General features: G+C 38.6%; 1 protein-coding gene across 2 annotated transcripts in view; it reads left to right on the plus strand.

The window, feature by feature from the left end:
- Window positions 1-20,488, plus strand: part of LOC144972214 (polycystin-2-like) — a 60,386-nt gene that overhangs the window by 25,338 nt on the left and 14,560 nt on the right. For both annotated transcript variants that reach the window (XM_078913238.1, XM_078913237.1), the window contains exons 8-15: window positions 623-847; window positions 3,468-3,630; window positions 6,280-6,516; window positions 11,379-11,560; window positions 12,996-13,215; window positions 13,687-13,820; window positions 14,483-14,600; window positions 15,402-15,740. In XM_078913238.1, coding sequence (XP_078769364.1) covers window positions 623-847; window positions 3,468-3,630; window positions 6,280-6,516; window positions 11,379-11,560; window positions 12,996-13,215; window positions 13,687-13,820; window positions 14,483-14,600; window positions 15,402-15,740 — 1,618 coding nt within the window. The remainder of the gene's footprint in view (window positions 1-622; window positions 848-3,467; window positions 3,631-6,279; window positions 6,517-11,378; window positions 11,561-12,995; window positions 13,216-13,686; window positions 13,821-14,482; window positions 14,601-15,401; window positions 15,741-20,488) is intronic.

Here is a 20,488-nt window from a genome sequence, read left to right on the forward strand (position 1 = left end):
CACACATTACCCCATTCTAAAGGAGGTGTCATTCATTGACAGCCACACCTTGGTGTGATCTTTACACACATTACCCCATTCTAAAGGAGGTGTCATTCATTGACAGCCACACCTTGGTGTGATCTTTACACACATTACCCCATTCTAAAGGAGGTGTCATTCATTGACAGCCAGACCGTGGTGTGATCTTTACACATTACCCCATTCTAAAAGAGGTGTCATTCATTGACAGCCAGACCGTGGTGTGATCTTTACACACATTACCCCATTCTAAAGGAGGTGTCATTCATTGACAGCCACACCCTGGTGTGATCTTTACACACATTACCCCATTCTAAAAGAGGTGTCATTCATTGACAACCAGACCATGGTGTGATCTTTACACACATTACCCCATTCTACTGGAGTGAAAAGTATCTGGCAATCGGCAATAACCACTCTGGTAATAGTGGGTTTCTAACAGGCAACTTGAACTTGATAAAGTGGAAATTGGTTTCCACATGCACGAAGAAATAAAGACATTGTGAATGGCATTGAACTTGTTATATCAATGTTCCTATATTATCTTTTCAATTGATTAAAATCTCATGACATTGACATGATGATAACCTTTACCCTCCAGCTGGCAATATTTCTCTGAGTCTGAGCTCCAGGGCTCCTCCCACTGGGGTGAGTTGAACACCTACAGTGGTGCTGGCAACTATAAAGACTTGACTAGCAAGAAGCAAAGCTCCCTGGCCATCATCGAGGAATTGTTCAACAACCTGTGGATCCAGCGAGGTACCCGGGCCATATTCATTGACTTCACCGTCTACAACGCCAACATCAACCTCTTCTGTGTGGTGAGGTAAGGAATCTGGTGGGCCATGTGTGGATTTAGTCACTCGTGGCTTTGATATGTTGCTGCCCTATACGCCAGCAGGAATAATGGGCAGTTAGTAAGCTTTGACATGTTGCTGCCCTATACGCCAGCAGGCATAATGGGCAGTTAGTAAGCTTTGATATGTTGCTGCCCTATACGCCAGCAGGAATAATGGGCAGTTAGTAAGCTTTGACATGTTGCTGCCCTATACGCCAGCAGGCATAATGGGCAGTTAGTAAGCTTTGACATGTTGCTGCCCTATACGCCAGCAGGAATAATGGGCAGTTAGTAAGCTTTGACATGTTGCTGCCCTATACGCTAGCAGGAATAATGGGCAGTGAGTGAGTAAGTAAGCTTTGATATGTTGCTGCCCTATACGCCAGCAGGAATAATGGGCAGTTAGTAAGCTTTGATTGTTGCTGCCCTATACGCCAGCAGGAATAATGGGCAGTTAGTAAGCTTTGACATGTTGCTGCCCTATACGCCAGCAGGAATAATGGGCAGTTAGTAAGCTTTGACATGTTGCTGCCCTATACGCCAGCAGGAATAATGGGCAGTTAGTAAGCTTTGACATGTTGCTGCCCTATACGCCAGCAGGCATAATGGGCAGTTAGTAAGCTTTGACATGTTGCTGCCCTATACGCCAGCAGGAATAATGGGCAGTTAGTAAGCTTTGACATGTTGCTGCCCTATACGCTAGCAGGAATAATGGGCAGTTAGTAAGCTTTGATTTGTTGCTGCCCTATACGCCAACAGGCAACACTGCCAGTAGGTGAGTAAGTAAGCTTTGATGTGGTTTTGTAGATCTTCCTCTTAAGCCCATTTGATTGGTATATCAATATTTTTGGAATGCCAACTTTTGCCAAATTCTTTGTTTTCTTACTTTTGGCCACTAATTTCAAGGGAAGGAAGTAAACATTGACTGAGACCAAATTTATGTATGGCTGATTGAATTCAACTTGGTGATTTTTTAAAGCATTTTTTAGTGATAAGGATGGAGATTGTATATTTTTGTTTCTTTTCATAGAAATAAAATCTGGCCAAATTTGAATTTTTACTTCTCCAAATTTTAATATTCAAATTTTAATATTCAAATAATTCGATATTTAAATTTGCTAAAAAGTACAGTTATCTTACTAGTAGATTGTAGTTTATGATTTATGGAAATGTCACATTTCAGGTTGATCCACAATCCCATGTTTTCCATAGGAAAGAAAATAATGATCTGTATTGAATTGTAAGCTTCAATTTATTAGACGAAGACAGATACTGTGGATGTTTTGGGTTTCCCCTTTATCAACAAAAAAGGATGAATGTGTTATCACATTATCTCATTCGTCTGTAGTGTTTCATTCATCCTGTTTTGTTGATAAAGGGGAAACCCGAAACATGAACAATATCTGTCTTCGTCTAATAAATTGAAGCTTACCATTCAATACTTATCGTTATTTTTTTCCTTCAACCTTCAAGCAGCAACGTTTTCCTGTTTTCCATAGACTGGACAGAAGTCAATTTGAGTTGCTTGGGGCTGGTCGTAACTGGTCTTTGTCTGTAGTTAATTTTAGATGAGATTTTGATACTGCGATAGTTCATCATGTGAGATGGAAGTGACAGTTGTGGTGGTCTTTGTGGTCTTGTGGTTTGATTCCCACTGTGGTTGGTGCTAAATTTAGTCCTTGGAAAAGACAAACTGTTATTTTGTCACCACACTGAAATGAGTACCTGTCCCTACCACAATAAGGTGTAAAATGAGTACGTGTCCCTACCACAATCCGGTGTAAAATGAGTACGTGTCCCTACCACAATCAGGTGTGAAATGAGTACGTGTCCCTACCACAATCAGGTGTAAAATGAGTACGTGTCCCTACCACAATCAGGTGTAAAATGAGTACGTGTCCCTACCACAATCAGGTGTAAAATGAGGACCTGTCCCTACCACAATCAGGTGTAAAATGAGTACGTGTCCCTACCACAATCAGGTGTAAAATGAGTGTACTGGTGTTGCCCTACCACCAGTAATAGTGTGTCCTAACAATCAGGTGTAAAATGAGTACGTGTTCCTACCACAATCAGGTGTAAAATGAGTACCTGTCCCTACCACAATCAGGTGTAAAATGAGTACGTGTCCCTACCACAATCAGGTGTAAAATGAGTACGTGTTCCTACCACAATTAGGTGTAAAATGAGTACCTGTCCCTACCACAATCAGGTGTAAAATGAGTACGTGTCCCTACCACAATCAGGTGTAAAATGAGTACGTGTCCCTACCACAATTAGGTGTAAAATGAGTACCTGTCCCTACCACAATCAGGTGTAAAATGGGTACCTGCATAGTTACAGCATTGTCTTTGTAATAGCGCATTATCATGTTTTTTTCCTATATTTTAAATGTTGCTGTTGGCTTGGTACCCCTTGTAAAGTACTTTGAGTACATTTAGTGGATATTGTGCTGTATAAAAGCTCTATTTTTTAAATTTTTTAAAAATTTCGAAATAGAGTAAATTTGCTTTTAGGATTAAATTCAATTTTTGCTAAATTTGACAAGGATTGGACTATTGCTTTAATGATGTACCCCCCCCCCCCCCATGGGTTCTGATTCCAACAGACTTCTGATAGAGTTCCCAGCCACAGGTGGCGCCATCCCATCCTGGACTTTCCGTACGGTCAAACTCCTTCGTTATGTGACGGTTGGAGACTATTTCATCCTGGCCTGTGAGCTCATCTTCTGTCTCTTCATTCTCTACTACGCTGTGGAGGAAGTACTTGAGGTTTGTGCTGTCTCCCTCCCCAATCATTTCATGGTAGCCAAGGGGGTGTAATTATCTTTATTCCAGCCCTTTCATTGAAAAACCCTATCATTTCATGGTAGCCAAGGGGGTGTAATTATCTTTATTCCAGCCCTCTCATTGAAAAACCCTATCATTTCATGGTAGCCAAGGGGGTGTAATTATCTTTATTCCAGCCCTCTCATTGAAAAACCCTATCATTTCATGGTAGCCAAGGGGGTGTAATTATCTTTATTCCAGCCCTCTCATTGAAAAACCCTATCATTTCTTTGTAAATACGTAATCATTAAATAATGCTTTGAACGCGTTGGAATACAAATTTTATTCAACTATTGCAGAATATTTTCGCACATTTTATTGGTGTAAAATTAGGTGTAAACGACAGCTGATTGGTAATTATAAATAATCTTTTGGTGCGCATGAATACAAATCCAACGTTTTTAGTTTTGGGTCAAATTGTCATTCAAGCAGAAGGAGAAAGATACAAAATTTAATTATGGTAAATAGTAGTATCTAATACCATACCATTTGGTTACAAAATATCTAATAATCCTACTTGAAGGGTTAGTAAATGTATTCATTCATTTCTTTGTATTAATTAAACTCGTTATATATATCCCATGCAATAATATGTACTCTCAAGCTCGTTGTTATCGGGCACGATAAAAAATAACTTGTTGAATAAATACAAAGAGATGAAGGAATCATATAGTATTAAATATTAATTACAAAATATTTAATGACAACGGAGTATGGAAGGGGGTTGTGGTATAATTCAGTACAGTTCACTCCAGATACTCGCAACATTTTCCAAGAAACAGAATTAATTCTGTATAAATGTCACTGGTAAATTGCGACGAATTTCGGTTAATCACAACAAAGTTTTGCCCCCAACAAGTGTTAATTCAAGAAATCAATCAAATGAAATATGATTAAATTTCATCATGGAAGAAATTGTGACAGGTTGAAAAATTGAGAGTGAGTGGGATTTAATGCTACAGTAGTGTGTCACCACTTCTATTATAGACAAAAGAGGATGGAGCTTTGCAGTATGGGTTTGTGATGTCATCTGTGGCCATTAAATAGGAGGCAAGTGGGCTGGGTATAGTTTATACAACAGGTAGACAATGACACTTGTAAAAAGATGTCTTTTGTTTAGGAATTGACTGTGCTTTGTGACCTTATAGAGAGCTTCTTGTCCCTCATCGTGACTAAAATGTTGAGAACAAAAGAGTGAAATTTAATCAAATCTGAATAAGATGTCAACTTGCATCAAAGCTGCTTTTGCTTGAAAAAATATTTACAGGGCTGCCATATGGTTTTTATTTCATTCAAATGCTCAGTATGTGGTGGACTAATAACAATGTTTACAACAACTGGTTTGAGTTTACAATATATGTGTAAAATGTTGCAATAGTGGACTGAAAATTCAACATCGGTTAATCGCAACATTTTCGAGGATCCCAAGGTGTTGCGATTATCCAGAGTGGACTGTATATTAAATATAGAGTAGAAAGGTAAAACTTGAATAAAAGCTATTGTCTAAAGACAAAGGGTCACATATCGGACAAAAAAACAAGTTATACAATAGAGACAAAGGATCGCATATCGGACAAAAAAACAAGTTATACAATAGAGACAAAGGGTCACATATCGGACAAAAAAAAACAAGTTATACAATAGAGACAAAGGGTCACATATCGGACAAAAAAAAAACAAGTTATACAATAGAGACAAAGGGTCACATATCGGACAAAAAAAAACAAGTTATACAATAGAGACAAAGGGTCACATATCGGACAAAAAAAAAAACAAGTTATACAATAGAGACAAAGGGTCACATATCGGACAAAAAAACGAGTTATACAATAGAGACAAAGGGTCACATATCGGACAAAAAAACAAGTTATACAATAGAGACAAAGGGTCACATATCGGACAAAAAAACAAGTTATACAATAGAGACAAAGGGTCACATATCGGACAAAAAAAAACAAGTTATACAATAGAGACAAAGGGTCACATATCGGACAAAAAAACGAGTTATACAATAGAGACAAAGGGTCACATATCGGACAAAAAAAACAAGTTATACAATAGAGACAAAGGGTCACATATCGGACAAAAAAACGAGTTATACAATAGAGACAAAGGGTCGCATATCGGACAAAAAAAACAAGTTATACAATAGAGACCAAAAAAACATTTGTTCCGATATGTTTTAAACTATCAGTCATAGATCGTATTTTTGTAATAGAAAAAAAAAATTGATTTATTGACTTATACACAGATAGAAAAATGCTTGCGGCTCAAGAATATAACTGTGTCAATGCGTCAATTTTGTAACATACTAGGCACTCATCAGGAATGAATGGGCCGTGTGTAGAACGTGGAACTTTACTAATAATAGAGGTGTGTCAAATCAGCAATGGCCACGACAAGAAGAAAGTCATGTGTCACAAAAACATAGGACCTACGTAATAGCTCGTACATTGTACCATTCGTTATGCTATGAGAAGATTTACATAATCTACATAACAAATTTGACCTAATTACTGATATGCAACCTTTGACCTATGACCTTGATTTGATTCTCTATGAACACTATCAATATTGTGATTCACTCATCAGATCAAGAAGCATCGTCTGTCGTACTTCAAGAGTTTCTGGAACATTCTAGACATTCTGGTGATCATCCTGTCCATTATCGTGGTGGCTTTCAACATCTACCGCACCATTGAGGTCTCCAACAAGCTGGACAATCTGCTGGACAATCCCACCAAGTATGCAGACTTTGAAAGACTCAGCTACTGGGAGACACGATTCAGCAACACCATTGCCATCACTGTCTTCATGGCCTGGATCAAGGTAAGTAGGGACCACAGGAATTGGTAAGGCCAACCATGAGGTACATGGAGTCAGAATTTATCCCAATTGTTAAAAACCTTATACAGTAGGCTTGCCAACCCTTATACGGTCGGCTTGCCAACCCTTATACAGTAGGCTTGTCAACCCTTATACAGTAGGCTTGCCAACCCTTATACAGTAGGCTTGCCAACCCTTATACAGTCGGCTTGCCAAACCTTATACAGTAGGCTTGCCAAACCTTATACAGTAGGCTTGCCAACCCTTATACAGTAGGCTTGCCAACCCTTATACAGTAGGCTTGCCAACCCTTATACAGTAGGCTTGCCAACCCTTATACAGTAGGCTTGCCAAACCTTATACGGTCGGATTGCCAACCCTTATACAGTAGGCTTGCCAACCCTTATACAGTAGGCTTGCCAACCCTTATACAGTAGGCTTGCCAACCCTTATACAGTAGGCTTGCCAACCCTTATACAGTAGGCTTGCCAAACCTTATACAGTAGGCTTGCAAACCCTTATACAGTAGGCTTGCCAACCCTTATACAGTAGGCTTGCCAACCCTTATACAGTAGGCTTGGCAACCCTTATACAGTAGGCTTGCCAACCCTTATACAGTAGGCTTGCCAACCCTTATACAGTAGGCTTGCCAACCTTTATACAGTAGGCTTGCCAACCCTTATACAGTAGGCTTGCAAACCCTTATACAGTAGGCTTGCCAACCCTTATACAGTAGGCTTGCCAACCCTTATACAGTAGGCTTGCCAACCCTTATACAGTAGGCTTGCCAACCCTTATACAGTAGGCTTGCCAACCCTTATACAGTAGGCTTGCCAACCCTTATACAGTAGGCTTGCCAACCCTTATACAGTAGGCTTGCCAACCCTTATACAGTAGGCTTGCCAACCCTTATACAGTAGGCTTGCCAACCCTTATACAGTAGGCTTGCCAAACCTTATACAGTAGGCTTGCCAAACCTTATACAGTAGGCTTGCCAACCCTTTTATAGTAGGCTTGCCAACCCTTATACAGTAGGCTTGCCAACCCTTATACAGTAGGCTTGCCAACCCTTATACAGTAGGCTTGCCAACCCTTATACAGTAGGCTTGCCAAACCTTATACAGTAGGCTTGCCAACCCTTATACAGTAGGCTTGCCAACCCTTTTATAGTAGGCTTGCCAACCCTTATACAGTAGGCTTGCCAACCCTTATACAGTAGGCTTGCCAACCCTTATACAGTAGGCTTGCCAACCCTTATACAGTAGGCTTGCCAACCCTTATACAGTAGGCTTGTCAACCCTTATACAGTAGGCTTGCCAACCCTTTTATAGTAGGCTTGCCAACCCTTATACAGTAGGCTTGCCAACCCTTATATAGTAGGCTTGCCAACCCTTATACAGTAGGCTTGCCAACCCTTATACAGTAGGCTTGCCAACCCCGTATGATTTCTCATATTTTAATATGCTTTGTAGTACAAAATAGGATAATACGGCAATTTTGATCAAATATGCTGAATGCAAAAGTCAGAGTGTGGGGAAAAAATGATAAAAGTGGAATGTTGAAGGTCATTAAATATCGTCTCCACCAAGATGAGAAGCAGAGAAACCAGACAGATGATTGTCTTAGGCCTAAGGCTGTAAACGGAGTGCATTCACTATCCACTCTGGTCCATCTTGCCCTCCGTGTGACCTTTCACCTCAGTCAGTCTCTTGTTTTATCATAGCATCACAAGTGTGACCTTTCACCTCAGTCAGTCTCTTGTTTTAACACAGCATCGCAAGTGTGACCTTTCCTCTCAGTTAGTCTCTTGTTTTATCATAGCATCGCAAGTGTGACCTTTCACCTCAGTCAGTCTCTTGTTTTATCATAGCATCGCAAGTGTGACCTTTCCTCTCAGTCAGTCTCTTGTTTTATCATAGCATTGCAAGTGTGACCTTTCACCTCAGTCAGTCTCTTGTTTTTCATAGCATTGCCTGTGGACCTTTCACCTCAGTCATCTCTTGTTTTATCATAGCATCGCCTGTGTGACCTTTCACCTCAGTCAGTCTCTTGTTTTATCATAGCATTGCCTGTGTGACCTTTCACCTCAGTCAGTCTCTTGTTTTATCAAGCATGCAAGTGTGACCTTTCACCTCAGTCAGTCTCTTGTTTTATCATAGCATCGCGTGTGACCTTTCACCTCAGTCAGTCTCTTGTTTTATCATAGCATTGCAAGTGTGACCTTTCACCTCAGTCAGTCTCTTGTTTTATCATAGCATCGCAAGTGTGACCTTTCCTCTCAGTCAGTCTCTTGTTTTATCATAGCATTGCAAGTGTGACCTTTCACCTCAGTCAGTCTCTTGTTTTATCATAGCATTGCCTGTGTGACCTTTCACCTCAGTCAGTCTCTTGTTTTATCATAGCATTGCCTGTGTGACCTTTCACCTCAGTCAGTCTCTTGTTTTATCATAGCATTGCCAAGTGTGACCTTTCACCTCAGTCAGTCTCTTGTTTTATCATAGCATTGCAGTGTGACCTTTCACCTCAGTCAGTCTCTTGTTTTATCATAGCATTGCCTGTGTGACCTTTCACCTCAGTCAGTCTCTTGTTTTATCATAGCATTGCAAGTGTGACCTTTCCTCTCAGTCAGTCTCTTGTTTTATCATAGCATTGCCTGTGTGACCTTTCACCTCAGTCAGTCTCTTGTTTTATCATAGCATTGCAAGTGTGACCTTTCACCTCAGTCAGTCTCTTGTTTTATCATAGCATGCTGTGTGACCTTTCACCTCAGTCAGTCTCTTGTTTTATCATAGCATTGCAAGTGTGACCTTTCACCTCAGTCAGTCTCTTGTTTTATCATAGCATTGCCTGTGTGACCTTTCACCTCAGTCAGTCTCTTGTTTTATCATAGCATTGCAAGTGTGACCTTTCCCTCAGTCAGTCTCTTGTTTTATCATAGCATCGCAAGTGTGACCTTTCACCTCAGTCAGTCTCTTGTTTTATCATAGCATCGCAAGTGTGACCTTTCCTCTCAGTCAGTCTCTTGTTTTATCATAGCATTGCAGTGTGACCTTTCACCTCATCAGTCTCTTGTTTTATCATAGCATCTGACGTGACTTTCACCTCAGTCAGTCTCTGTTTTATCATAGCATTGCAGTGTGACCTTTCACCTCAGTCAGTCTCTTGTTTTATCATAGCATCGCAAGTGTGACCTTTCACCTCAGTCAGTCTCTTGTTTTATCATAGCATTGCAAGTGTGACCTTTCACCTCAGTCAGTCTCTTGTTTTATCATAGCATCGCAAGTGTGACCTTTCACCTCAGTCAGTCTCTTGTTTTATCATAGCATGCAAGTGTGACCTTTCACTCATCAGTCTGTTACTCTCTTGTTTTATCATAGCATGCAAGTGTGACCTTTCACCTCAGTCAGTCTCTTGTTTTATCATAGCATCGCAAGTGTGACCTTTCACCTCAGTCAGTCTCTTGTTTTATCATAGCATTGCAGTGTGACCTTTCACCTCAGTCAGTCTCTTGTTTTATCATAGCATTGCAAGTGTGACCTTTCACCTCAGTCAGTCTCTTGTTTTATCATAGCATTGCAAGTGTGACCTTTCACCTCAGTCAGTCTCTTGTTTTATCATAGCATTTGCAAGTGTGACCTTTCACCTCAGTCAGTCTCTTGTTTTATCATAGCATCGCAAGTGTGACCTTTCCCTCAGTCAGTCTCTTGTTTATCATAGCATCGCAAGTGTGACCTTTCACCTCAGTCAGTCTCTGTTTTATCATAGCATCGCAAGTGTGACCTTTCCTCTCAGTCAGTCTCTTGTTTTATCATAGCATCGCAAGTGTGACCTTTCACCTAGTCAGTCTCTTGTTTTATCATAGCATCGCAAGTGTGACCTTTCACTCAGTCAGTCTTTTTTTTATCATAGCATGCAAGTGTGACCTTTCACCTCAGTCAGTCTCTGTTTCATGCATTAATGTATATCAGTTTATAGCATCGCAATGTGTGACTTTTCACCTCAGTCAGTTCCTTGTTTATCATAGCATCGCAAGTGTGACCTTTCACCTCAGTCAGTCTCTTGTTTTATCATAGCATCGCAAGTGTGATCTTTCACCTCAGTCAGTCTCTTGTTTTATCATAGCATCGCAAGTGTGACCTTTCACCTCAGTCAGTCTCTTGTTTCATCATAGCATTGCAAGTGCAACTCACAGGCTTTAGTTGCCGAATGGTACAGGAATCGAACACGACTGTTTTATCTCGTAATTAATATTTCTTTCAATTTCCTACCAACAAGTAAAGCAAAACACAGTTTCTTTGATATTGTTTTTAGAACACATTTGGATGGTTTGTTCTCACTAAATAAATGTTTGAATAGTAATATAAACGTTTTAGATTACACGTAATTTTGTTTGCTGGTATGTTTCATGCGTTTGTTGTGGGCAAATGACAGAAATGTATCGCGTCTATGACATACTAATTCTTCATGAACAGGAGGGGAAATAGAATGCACTCTGTTCACAGCCTGACAGTCATTATGTCTCATTACATGTTAAGTGTTTTGAGCATGTTTAGTGGATATTGCACTATAATAAAAATCTCAAGATCAAGATGGGTGGCAGTGGTCCCAGCATTATGTCATTGGGTAAAGGCACTTTTCTCACATTACTCCACTGGACTCAGGTGTGAATGAGTACCTTACTATAGGCAGTTATGGATATTCCAAGAGGGCTTGTACAAAATAGGGTGCATAACAGACAAGTTTTTCTTTGTGAAATGAAATCTTGCTCGTGGAATCAATGAAGAAATGTTAGGCCCATTTACGTTTTTGTGCTAGATAATTGTCAACATATTTGATCTACTTCTTGTTCCTCTCTGTCTTCCCAGATCTTCAAGTACATCAGCTTCAACAAGACTATGACCCAACTGTCCTCCACCCTGGGTCGTTGTGCCAAGGACCTGGCTGGATTCTTTGTCATGTTCATCATCATTTTCCTGGCCTTCACACAGCTTGGTTATCTCCTCTTTGGAACTCAAGTCAAGGATTTCTCCAGTTTCTCAAACTCCTTGTGAGACGATAGCTAGCACGCCATTCTTTATTGAATGTCCTGGAATTAGTCCTTTTAAAAAAGATTTTATTTTCTTGGGGGTTTTTTTTTTTTATAGCATAATTCATCATGAAGCTGATGATATTTGAAATGTAAAACCAAAAACTAGAGGTGCCTAAATGAGCCAATAAGATGGAGAGAAAGATAAAGGATTAAATGTGACTAATATATAAGGGAACAACACGAAACAAACGACGTTTCGGCCTTTGGCCTTTTTCAAGTAAACTTCAACAAGCAACAACATACAACAAATCAAACTCATGTAACACACAGTCCTGACGATGGCTGAAAAGGCCTAAAACATCGATGTAGACTGACTCCAACATTGTGGTAAATATTAAAATAATAATTCGCTCCATTGCTACATGTCGAGCACTATTCGTACCATATTTGTATCCATCACGATTCAATATATATACATATATATATATATATATTATTACTTGAAAAAGTCCAAAGGCTGAAATGTCGTTTGTTTTGTGTTGTTCCCTTATATATTAGTCGCATTTACTCCTTTATCTTTCTCTCCATCTAGAAATGTTAGCTTGAGTTTGGTGAAATGGACACATCACTTACAGTGTGAAATCTGCCCCTCTCTCCATGGACAATTGCCATTTGTCTTACATTTCTTGGAAGAGGGTGATGATGTTTTATAGTAGTAGTAAGCCTCGCAGTCCAAATGACGCTTGCTGAGAATTGTGTGATTCAGTCATAGTCGATGAGTATAGCTGCTCTCTCCACCCATGTTGTTAATTGTTTCCATTGGTCAAGGTCCTGGGCCAGAGTTTTGAGGCTGTCAAGATCTTGTTGTGACTTTAGTAGGAGGTCACTGCGACATGTCTTAGTTCTTCAGCGATTAATTCAGCCTCATTTGAATCCAGAAATTTCTGATATGTAGAGAGATCCTGGTTTAGGGTAGTTACTATTGATGTTGGTGGTCTCCCTACATACTTGTTGCCATGAAGAAAATATTCTGTCATGGCGGTTTGGGCTGGGATGTTATCTTCTCGATGTAAGATGTGACGAAATAGCCTCCATCGCTGTTCTTTTATTATTGTACTCAGGCGTTGGAATCTGTTTCTTACATAGAGGAATTGGTAAGGTCAACCATGAGGTACAGGGAGTCAGAATTTATCCCAATTGTAGTATTTGTAATTGTCTCTGGCCAATAGATTCCCATTATGTGATGCAATTATTTGCAGTGGTCTGAAACGAGACTTTCTACGTTATTTTTTGTGATGATTTATATGCAAGGATGAATTCTAGATCTGAATTCATTTTAACCCCATCAGCATCTCATTTTTACTGACTGACATTGAAAGGAACTAAAAGTATTTCAAATGCCATCAAACTCGCATGTAGGAAAGCTGTAAAATTGCTTCCATCTTTCCACCAGCTTCACCCTATTCCGAATCATCCTGGGAGACTTTGACTTCCACCAACTGGAGCAGGCCAATCGGGTGCTTGGACCAATCTTCTTCATCCTCTTCGTCTTCTTTGTCTTCTTTGTCCTCATCAACATGTTCCTGGCCATCATCAACGACACGTACTCTGAGGTCAAGTCGGACATGGCCAATGCCAAGAATGAGTTTGAGATTGCTGATTACTTCAAGAAGGTACGGGGGTGAAACAGTGTGTGTGTGTGTATGTTTGTGTGTGTGTGTGTATATATATATGTGTGTGTATGTGTATAATTGTTTTATCAAATGAAAGCAGTATCTGGTGTTTGATAACCTGTCCCCACAGTAGGTGGGTGTATAATGTTGTGTTTTCTGTCAGTCCTGACAATATATCCCATGACAGTTGGGTGTGTAATGTAATTTTCTGTGTGTCCTGACAACCTGTCCCCATAGTTGGTGTGATGGTGTGTTAAACTGTTAGTGTGGTGTGTCAATGTTGTGTCTGTGTGTCTGACAACCTGTCCCCATAGTGGTTGGGTGTGTAATGTTGTGGTGTGTCTGTGTGTCTGACAACCTGTCCCCATAGTGGTTGGGTGTGTAATGTTGTGGTGTGTCTGTGTGTCCTGACAACCTGTCCCCATAGTGGTTGGGTGTGTAATGTTGTGGTTTTCTCTGTGTCCTTCAAAGGGTTACGTTAAGATGTTGGACAAACTGAACTTCAAGCGAGACAAGATAGTGGACATCCAACAAGCCCTGAAGACAGCCGACATAAACCAGGACAAACAACTGGACTTTGATGAATGGAGACAGGACCTCAAATCGTACGATCATCATCATCATCATCATCATCATCATCATCATCACCGTCATCATAACACCACCACCATCATCATAACCACCACCTCCACCACTATCACCATCATCACAACCACCCTCATCACCATCATCATATCGTCTCAAGATGCGATATAAATTTAAATAAATAAAAATAGAATTCCCTTTATTTATCCCATAGGGAAAAGTTGTCTTTACAGTCTATTCCAAGGGAAGACTGGAATAACCCAGGCATCAGCCGCAGTGTAGTGCCACAAATTGAGCTAAGGCGAGGTGACTTGCTCAAGGCCACACAGTGCATCGGCGGGTGATCGAACTCGGTACCTTTCGGGTACAAAGCAAAGACTGTACTGCTAAGCTACGCTGCCCCCCCCCCCCCTTTTTATGTGTGTGTAAGATTTCAATATGATAATTTTTGTTATCAAGATTAAGGTTTGATCCCAGACTGACAAGAATCCAAAATCCTACATGTCCATCATTATCTCATAACAAAATCCTCCCTGCCATGAAATAAGCAGACAGTGCCCCTGATTTATCTTGTCTCTACTTTGCCTAATTGTAAAAATCCTAGTTTTTCTGGAGATTGTGTGTAAAACATGAAGATGTTTGTTGTGTGATTGGATGAGTTGCCATTTGTCTTATGTTGTAGTCGTGGTTACGCCGATGGAGAGATTGAAGCCATGTTTGCCAAGTACGACCTGGATGGTGATCGAGTACTGGATGAGGAAGAGCAGAAGAGAATGCAGGCAGATCTCATGCTGGAAAAGGTGGGTGTCACCTCATTAGAGGAGCTTTCCTATGATTAAAGGTTATTTTGTTGCCTTTTATATTCTTGTAAACTAATGGACTCAACTGAGTGTTGTTGTCCATTTTCATAATAATTCATAGGAAAAAGATGTACTGTGATGTTCTATTTGTTGTCACGTGGTTTAGACTTTAGCTAAATAGCTAAGGATGGAAATTATTTGTTTTAAGAATTCTTTACAACTAAAAAAGAAAAAAATCAATTCTGTAATTTGAAATCAGCTTGTTTGAATGTATACCTATATTATATTCTCCTTTTATTTCTGTATAAATGTCACTGGTACTCATCATCATTGCCTTTTTCACCCTGGGTCAGGGTATAGGCCACAGACAAACAGTTTCCATCCTTCTCTATCTTGAGCTAACTTTTTTTTTTATCTCGTTCCATGTTTTATCACTTCTCTGTATATCATTTTCTTTAATTCTTCTCCATGTTCCCCATGGCCTTCCCCTTGATCTTCTGCCCTGAGGGTTCCAGTCCAATACTTTCTTTGTTATAGTGGAGACATTCTTTCTAAGGGCGTGTCCAATCCACCCACGTCTTCTTCCTATTTCCTGTCCCACTGGTGTCTGCTGGTTTCTTTTCCATACTTCTTTGTTCTTAATTCTATCCATCCATTTTATTCTGACTAGCTTATGCATGCACCTAGTACTGGTACTGATATGACCTAAAAGTGCTACAAGGGCTGTATGAATCCTTAAACCAAAGAAATGAAGTATAATTGAAATGTTAATTGTGTCTGTATTTGCTTCATGTATCCCAGAATGCTTTGAACAAAGAATACGAAGATCTCGGTGGGAAAAGCGAACGTCCTGGCACAGGAAGACGCTCCAGTAGTCGTGTCAGTTTTAACGAGGGTGACAGCGGTGATGACAGTGATGATGAAGACAGTGGGACCAAATCCTCTCGTACAGGTCGTACATCCAATGGTGTTTCCTACGAAGAATTTACAGTTTTATCCCGGCGTGTGGATAGGATGGAGCACTCCATTGGAAGCATCGTCTCTAAAATTGATGCCGTTCTTGTTAAATTAGAAGCCATGGAAAAGGCCAAACTCAAACGCCGAGAGACCATGGGAAAAATTTTAGATAGCATCACTGAGGTAAGACTTGTAGAGATGTGACTAGTCATATTAGATCTCCTATTATTAATTGATGTCAGTGTGGATTTCAACTTGTCTGTTTTATATATATGATGTGTTGATGTTGAGGACCGGTGAGCAATTTGATTGGAACTCGGTGCTATATATATTCATTATATTATAATTATTATTATTATTATTATTATTATTATTATTATTATTATTTTTATTATTATTATTATTATTTATTATTATTATTATTATTATTATTATTATTATTATTATTATTATTATTATTATTATTATTTTTACTACTATATTGTTACTTTTATTACTATTTTTATTTTTATTATTATTATTATTATTATTGTTATTGTTATTATTGTTATTATTATTATTATTATTATTATTATTATTATTATTATTATTATTATTATTATTATTATTATTATTATTATCATTATTATGATGATGATGTTGATGTTGATGATATTGACTTTTTATATTTGATTCGGGTCTTTCAATTTTTTCACTCTTTTCTGAAGGTCTTCAAAATTATCCCCAGAATTGATTTTGTGGTTTTTGGTTGTTCAATTGTTTCATGTGGTCTCCAGCAAAGCAAATTGACAGAATGTTCTTGAAATCCGTTTCTATTTTGTTCAATTGTTTCTTGTGGTCTCCAGCAAAGCAAATTGACAGAATGTTCTTGAAATCCGTTTCTATTTTGTTCAATTGTTTCTTGTGGTCTCCAGCAAAGCAAATTGACAGAATGTTCTTGAAATCCGTTTCTATTTTGTTCAATTGTTTCTGTGGTCTCCAGCAAAGCAAATTGACAGAATGTTCTTGAAATCCGTTTCTATTTTGTTCAATTGTTCCTGTGGTCTCCAGCAAAGCAAATTGACAGAATGTTCTTGAAATCCGTTTCTATTTTGTTCAATTGTTTCTGTGGTCTCCAGCAAAGCAAATTGACAGAATGTTCTGGAAATCCGTTTCTATTTTGTTCAATTGTTTCTTGTGGTCTCCAGCAAAGCAAGTTGACAGAATGTTCTTGAAATCCGTTTCTATTTTGTTCAATTGTTTCTTGTGGTCTCCAGCAAAGCAAATTGACAGAATGTTCTGAAATCCGTTTCTATTTTGTTCAATTGTTTCCTGTGGTCTCCAGCAAAGCAAATTGACAGAATGTTCTTGAAATCCGTTTCTATTTTGTTCAATTGTTTCTTGTGGTCTCCAGCAAAGCAAATTGACAGAATGTTCTGGAAATCCGTTTCTATTTTGTTCAATTGTTTCCTGTGGTCTCCAGCAAAGCAAATTGACAGAATGTTCTTGAAATCCGTTTCTATTTTGTTCAATTGTTTCCTGTGGTCTCCAGCAAAGCAAATTGACAGAATGTTCTGGAAATCCGTTTCTATTTTGTTCAATTGTTTCTGTGGTCTCCAGCAAAGCAAATTGACAGAATGTTCTTGAAATCCGTTTCTATTTTGTTCAATTGTTTCCTGTGATCTCCAGCAAAGCAAATTGACAGAATGTTCTTGAAATCCGTTTCTATTTTGTTCAATTGTTTCTGTGGTCTCCAGCAAAGCAAATTGACAGAATGTTCTGAAATCCGTTTCTATTTTGTTCAATTGTTTCCTGTGGTCTCCAGCAAAGCAAATTGACAGAATGTTCTGGAAATCCGTTTCTATTTTGTTCAATTGTTTCTGTGGTCTCCAGCAAAGCAAATTGACAGAATGTTCTGAAATCCGTTTCTATTTTGTTCAATTGTTTCTGTGGTCTCCAGCAAAGCAAATTGACAGAATGTTCTTGAAATCCGTTTCTATTTTGTTCAATTGTTTCCTGTGGTCTCCAGCAAAGCAAATTGACAGAATGTTCTTGAAATCCGTTTCTATTTTGTTCAATTGTTTCTTTTGGTCTCCAGCAAAGCAAATTGACAGAATGTTCTGAAATCCGTTTCTATTTTGTTCAATTGTTTCTTGTGGTCTCCAGCAAAGCAAATTGACAGAATGTTCTGGAAATCCGTTTCTATTTTGTTCAATTGTTTCCTGTGGTCTCCAGCAAAGCAAATTGACAGAATGTTCTGGAAATCCGTTTCTATTTTGTTCAATTGTTTTTGTGGTCTCCAGCAAAGCAAATTGACAGAATGTTCTGGAAATCCGTTTCTATTTTGTTCAATTGTTTCTGTGGTCTCCAGCAAAGAAATTGACAGAATGTTCTTGAAATCCGTTTCTATTTTGTTCAATTGTTTCTTGTGGTCTCCAGCAAAGCAAATTGACAGAATGTTCTTGAAATCCGTTTCTATTTTGTTCAATTGTTTCTTGTGGTCTCCAGCAAAGCAAATTGACAGAATGTTCTGAAATCCGTTTCTATTTTGTTCAATTGTTTCTTGTGGTCTCCAGCAAAGCAAATTGACAGAATGTTCTGAAATCCTTTTCTATTTTGTTCAATTGTTTCTTGTGGTCTCCAGCAAAGCAAATTGACAGAATGTTCTGGAAATCCGTTTCTATTTTGTTCAATTGTTTCCTGTGGTCTCCAGCAAAGCAAATTGACAGAATGTTCTTGAAATCCGTTTCTATTTTGTTCAATTGTTTCTTGTGGTCTCCAGCAAAGCAAATTGACAGAATGTTCTGGAAATCCGTTTCTATTTTGTTCAATTGTTTCTTGTGTCTCCAGCAAAGCAAATTGACAGAATGTTCTGAAATCCGTTTCTATTTTGTTCAATTGTTTCCTGTGGTCTCCAGCAAAGCAAATTGACAGAATGTTCTTGAAATCCGTTTCTATTTTGTTCAATTGTTTCTGTGGTCTCCAGCAAAGCAAATTGACAGAATGTTCTTGAAATCCGTTTCTATTTTGTTCAATTGTTTCTTGTGGTCTCCAGCAAAGCAAATTGACAGAATGTTCTGAAATCCGTTTCTATTTTGTTCAATTGTTTCCTGTGGTCTCCAGCAAAGCAAATTGACAGAATGTTCTTGAAATCCGTTTCTATTTTGTTCAATTGTTTCTTGTGGTCTCCAGCAAAGCAAATTGACAGAATGTTTGAAATCCGTTTCTATTTTGTTCAATTGTTTCCTGTGGTCTCCAGCAAAGCAAATTGACAGAATGTTCTTGAAATCCGTTTCTATTTTGTTCAATTGTTTCATGTGGTCTCCAGCAAAGCAAATTGACAGAATGTTCTGAAATCCGTTTCTATTTTGTTCAATTGTTTCTGTGGTCTCCAGCAAAGCAAATTGACAGAATGTTCTGAAATCCGTTTCTATTTTGTTCAATTGTTTCCTGTGGTCTCCAGCAAAGCAAATTGACAGAATGTTCTTGAAATCCGTTTCTATTTTGTTCAATTGTTTCCTGTGGTCTCCAGCAAAGCAAATTGACAGTGAAATCCGTTTCTATTTGTTCAATTGTTTGTGTCTCCAGCAAAGCAAATTGACAGAATGTTTGAAATCCGTTTCTATTTTGTTCAATGTTTCTGTGTCTCCAGCAAGCAAATTGACAGAATGTTCTGGAAATCCGTTCTATTTTGTTCAATTGTTTCTGTGGTCTCAGCAAAGCAAATTGACAGAATGTTCTGAAATCGTTTCTATTTGTTCAATTGTTTCTGTGGTCTCCAGCAAAGCAAATTGACAGAATGTTCTGAAATCCTTTCTATTGTTCAATTGTTTCTGTGGTCTCCAGCAAAGCAAATGACAGAATGTTCTGAAATCCGTTCTATTTGTTCAATTGTTTCTGTGTCTCCAGCAAAGCAATTGACAGAATGTTCTGAAATCCGTTTCATTTTGTTCAATTGTTTCTGTGGTCTCCAGCAAAGCAATGACGAATGTTCTTGAAATCCGTTCTATTTTGTTCAATTGTTTCTGTGGTCTCGCAAAGCAATTGACAGAATGTTCTGAAATCCGTTTCTATTTGTTCAATTGTTTCTTGTGGTCTCCAGCAAAGCAAATTGACAGAATGTTCTGAATCCGTTTCTATTTTGTTCATTGTTCTTGTGCTCCAGCAAAGCAAATTGACAGAATGTTCTGGAATCCGTTTCTATTTGTCAATTGTTTTTGTCTCCAGCAAAGCAATTGACAGAATGTTCTGAAATCCGTTTCTATTTTGTTCAATTGTTTCTGTGGTCTCCAGCAAAGCAAATTGACAGAATGTTCTGAAATCCGTTCTATTTTGTTCAATTGTTCTGTGGTCTCCAGCAAGCAATTGACAAATGTTCTGAAATCCGTTTCTATTTTGTCAATTGTTTCTGTGTCTCCAGCAAGAAATTGAAGAATGTTCTGAAATCCGTTTCTATTTTGTTCAATGTTCTGTGGTCTCCAGCAAAGCAAATTGACAGAATGTTCTGAAATCCGTTCTATTTTGTTCAATTGTTTCTGTGGTCTCACAAAGCAAATTGACAGAATGTTCTTGAAATCCGTTTCTATTTGTCAATTGTTCTTGGTCCCAGCAAAGCAAATTGACAGAATGTTCTGAATCGTTCTATTTGTTCAATTGTTCTGTGTCTCCAGCAAAGCAATTGACAGAATGTTCTGAATCCGTTTCTATTTGTTCAATTGTTTCTGTGGTCTCCAGCAAAGCAAATTGACAGAATGTTCTGGAAATCCGTTCTATTTTGTCAATTGTTTCTGTGTCTCACAAAGCAAATGACAGATGTTCTGAAATCGTTTCTATTTTGTTCAATGTTTCTGTGTCTCAGCAAAGCAATTGACAGAATGTTCTTGAATCGTTTTATTTTGTTCAATTGTTCTGTGGTCTCAGCAAAGCAAATTGACAGAGTTTGGAAATCGTTT

The sequence above is a fragment of the Berghia stephanieae genome, chromosome 5 (assembly GCF_034508935.2).
Source record: "Berghia stephanieae isolate SIO BIC M18660-M18661 chromosome 5, UCSD_Bste_1.3, whole genome shotgun sequence".
Classification (NCBI taxonomy): domain Eukaryota; kingdom Metazoa; phylum Mollusca; class Gastropoda; order Nudibranchia; family Aeolidiidae; genus Berghia; species Berghia stephanieae.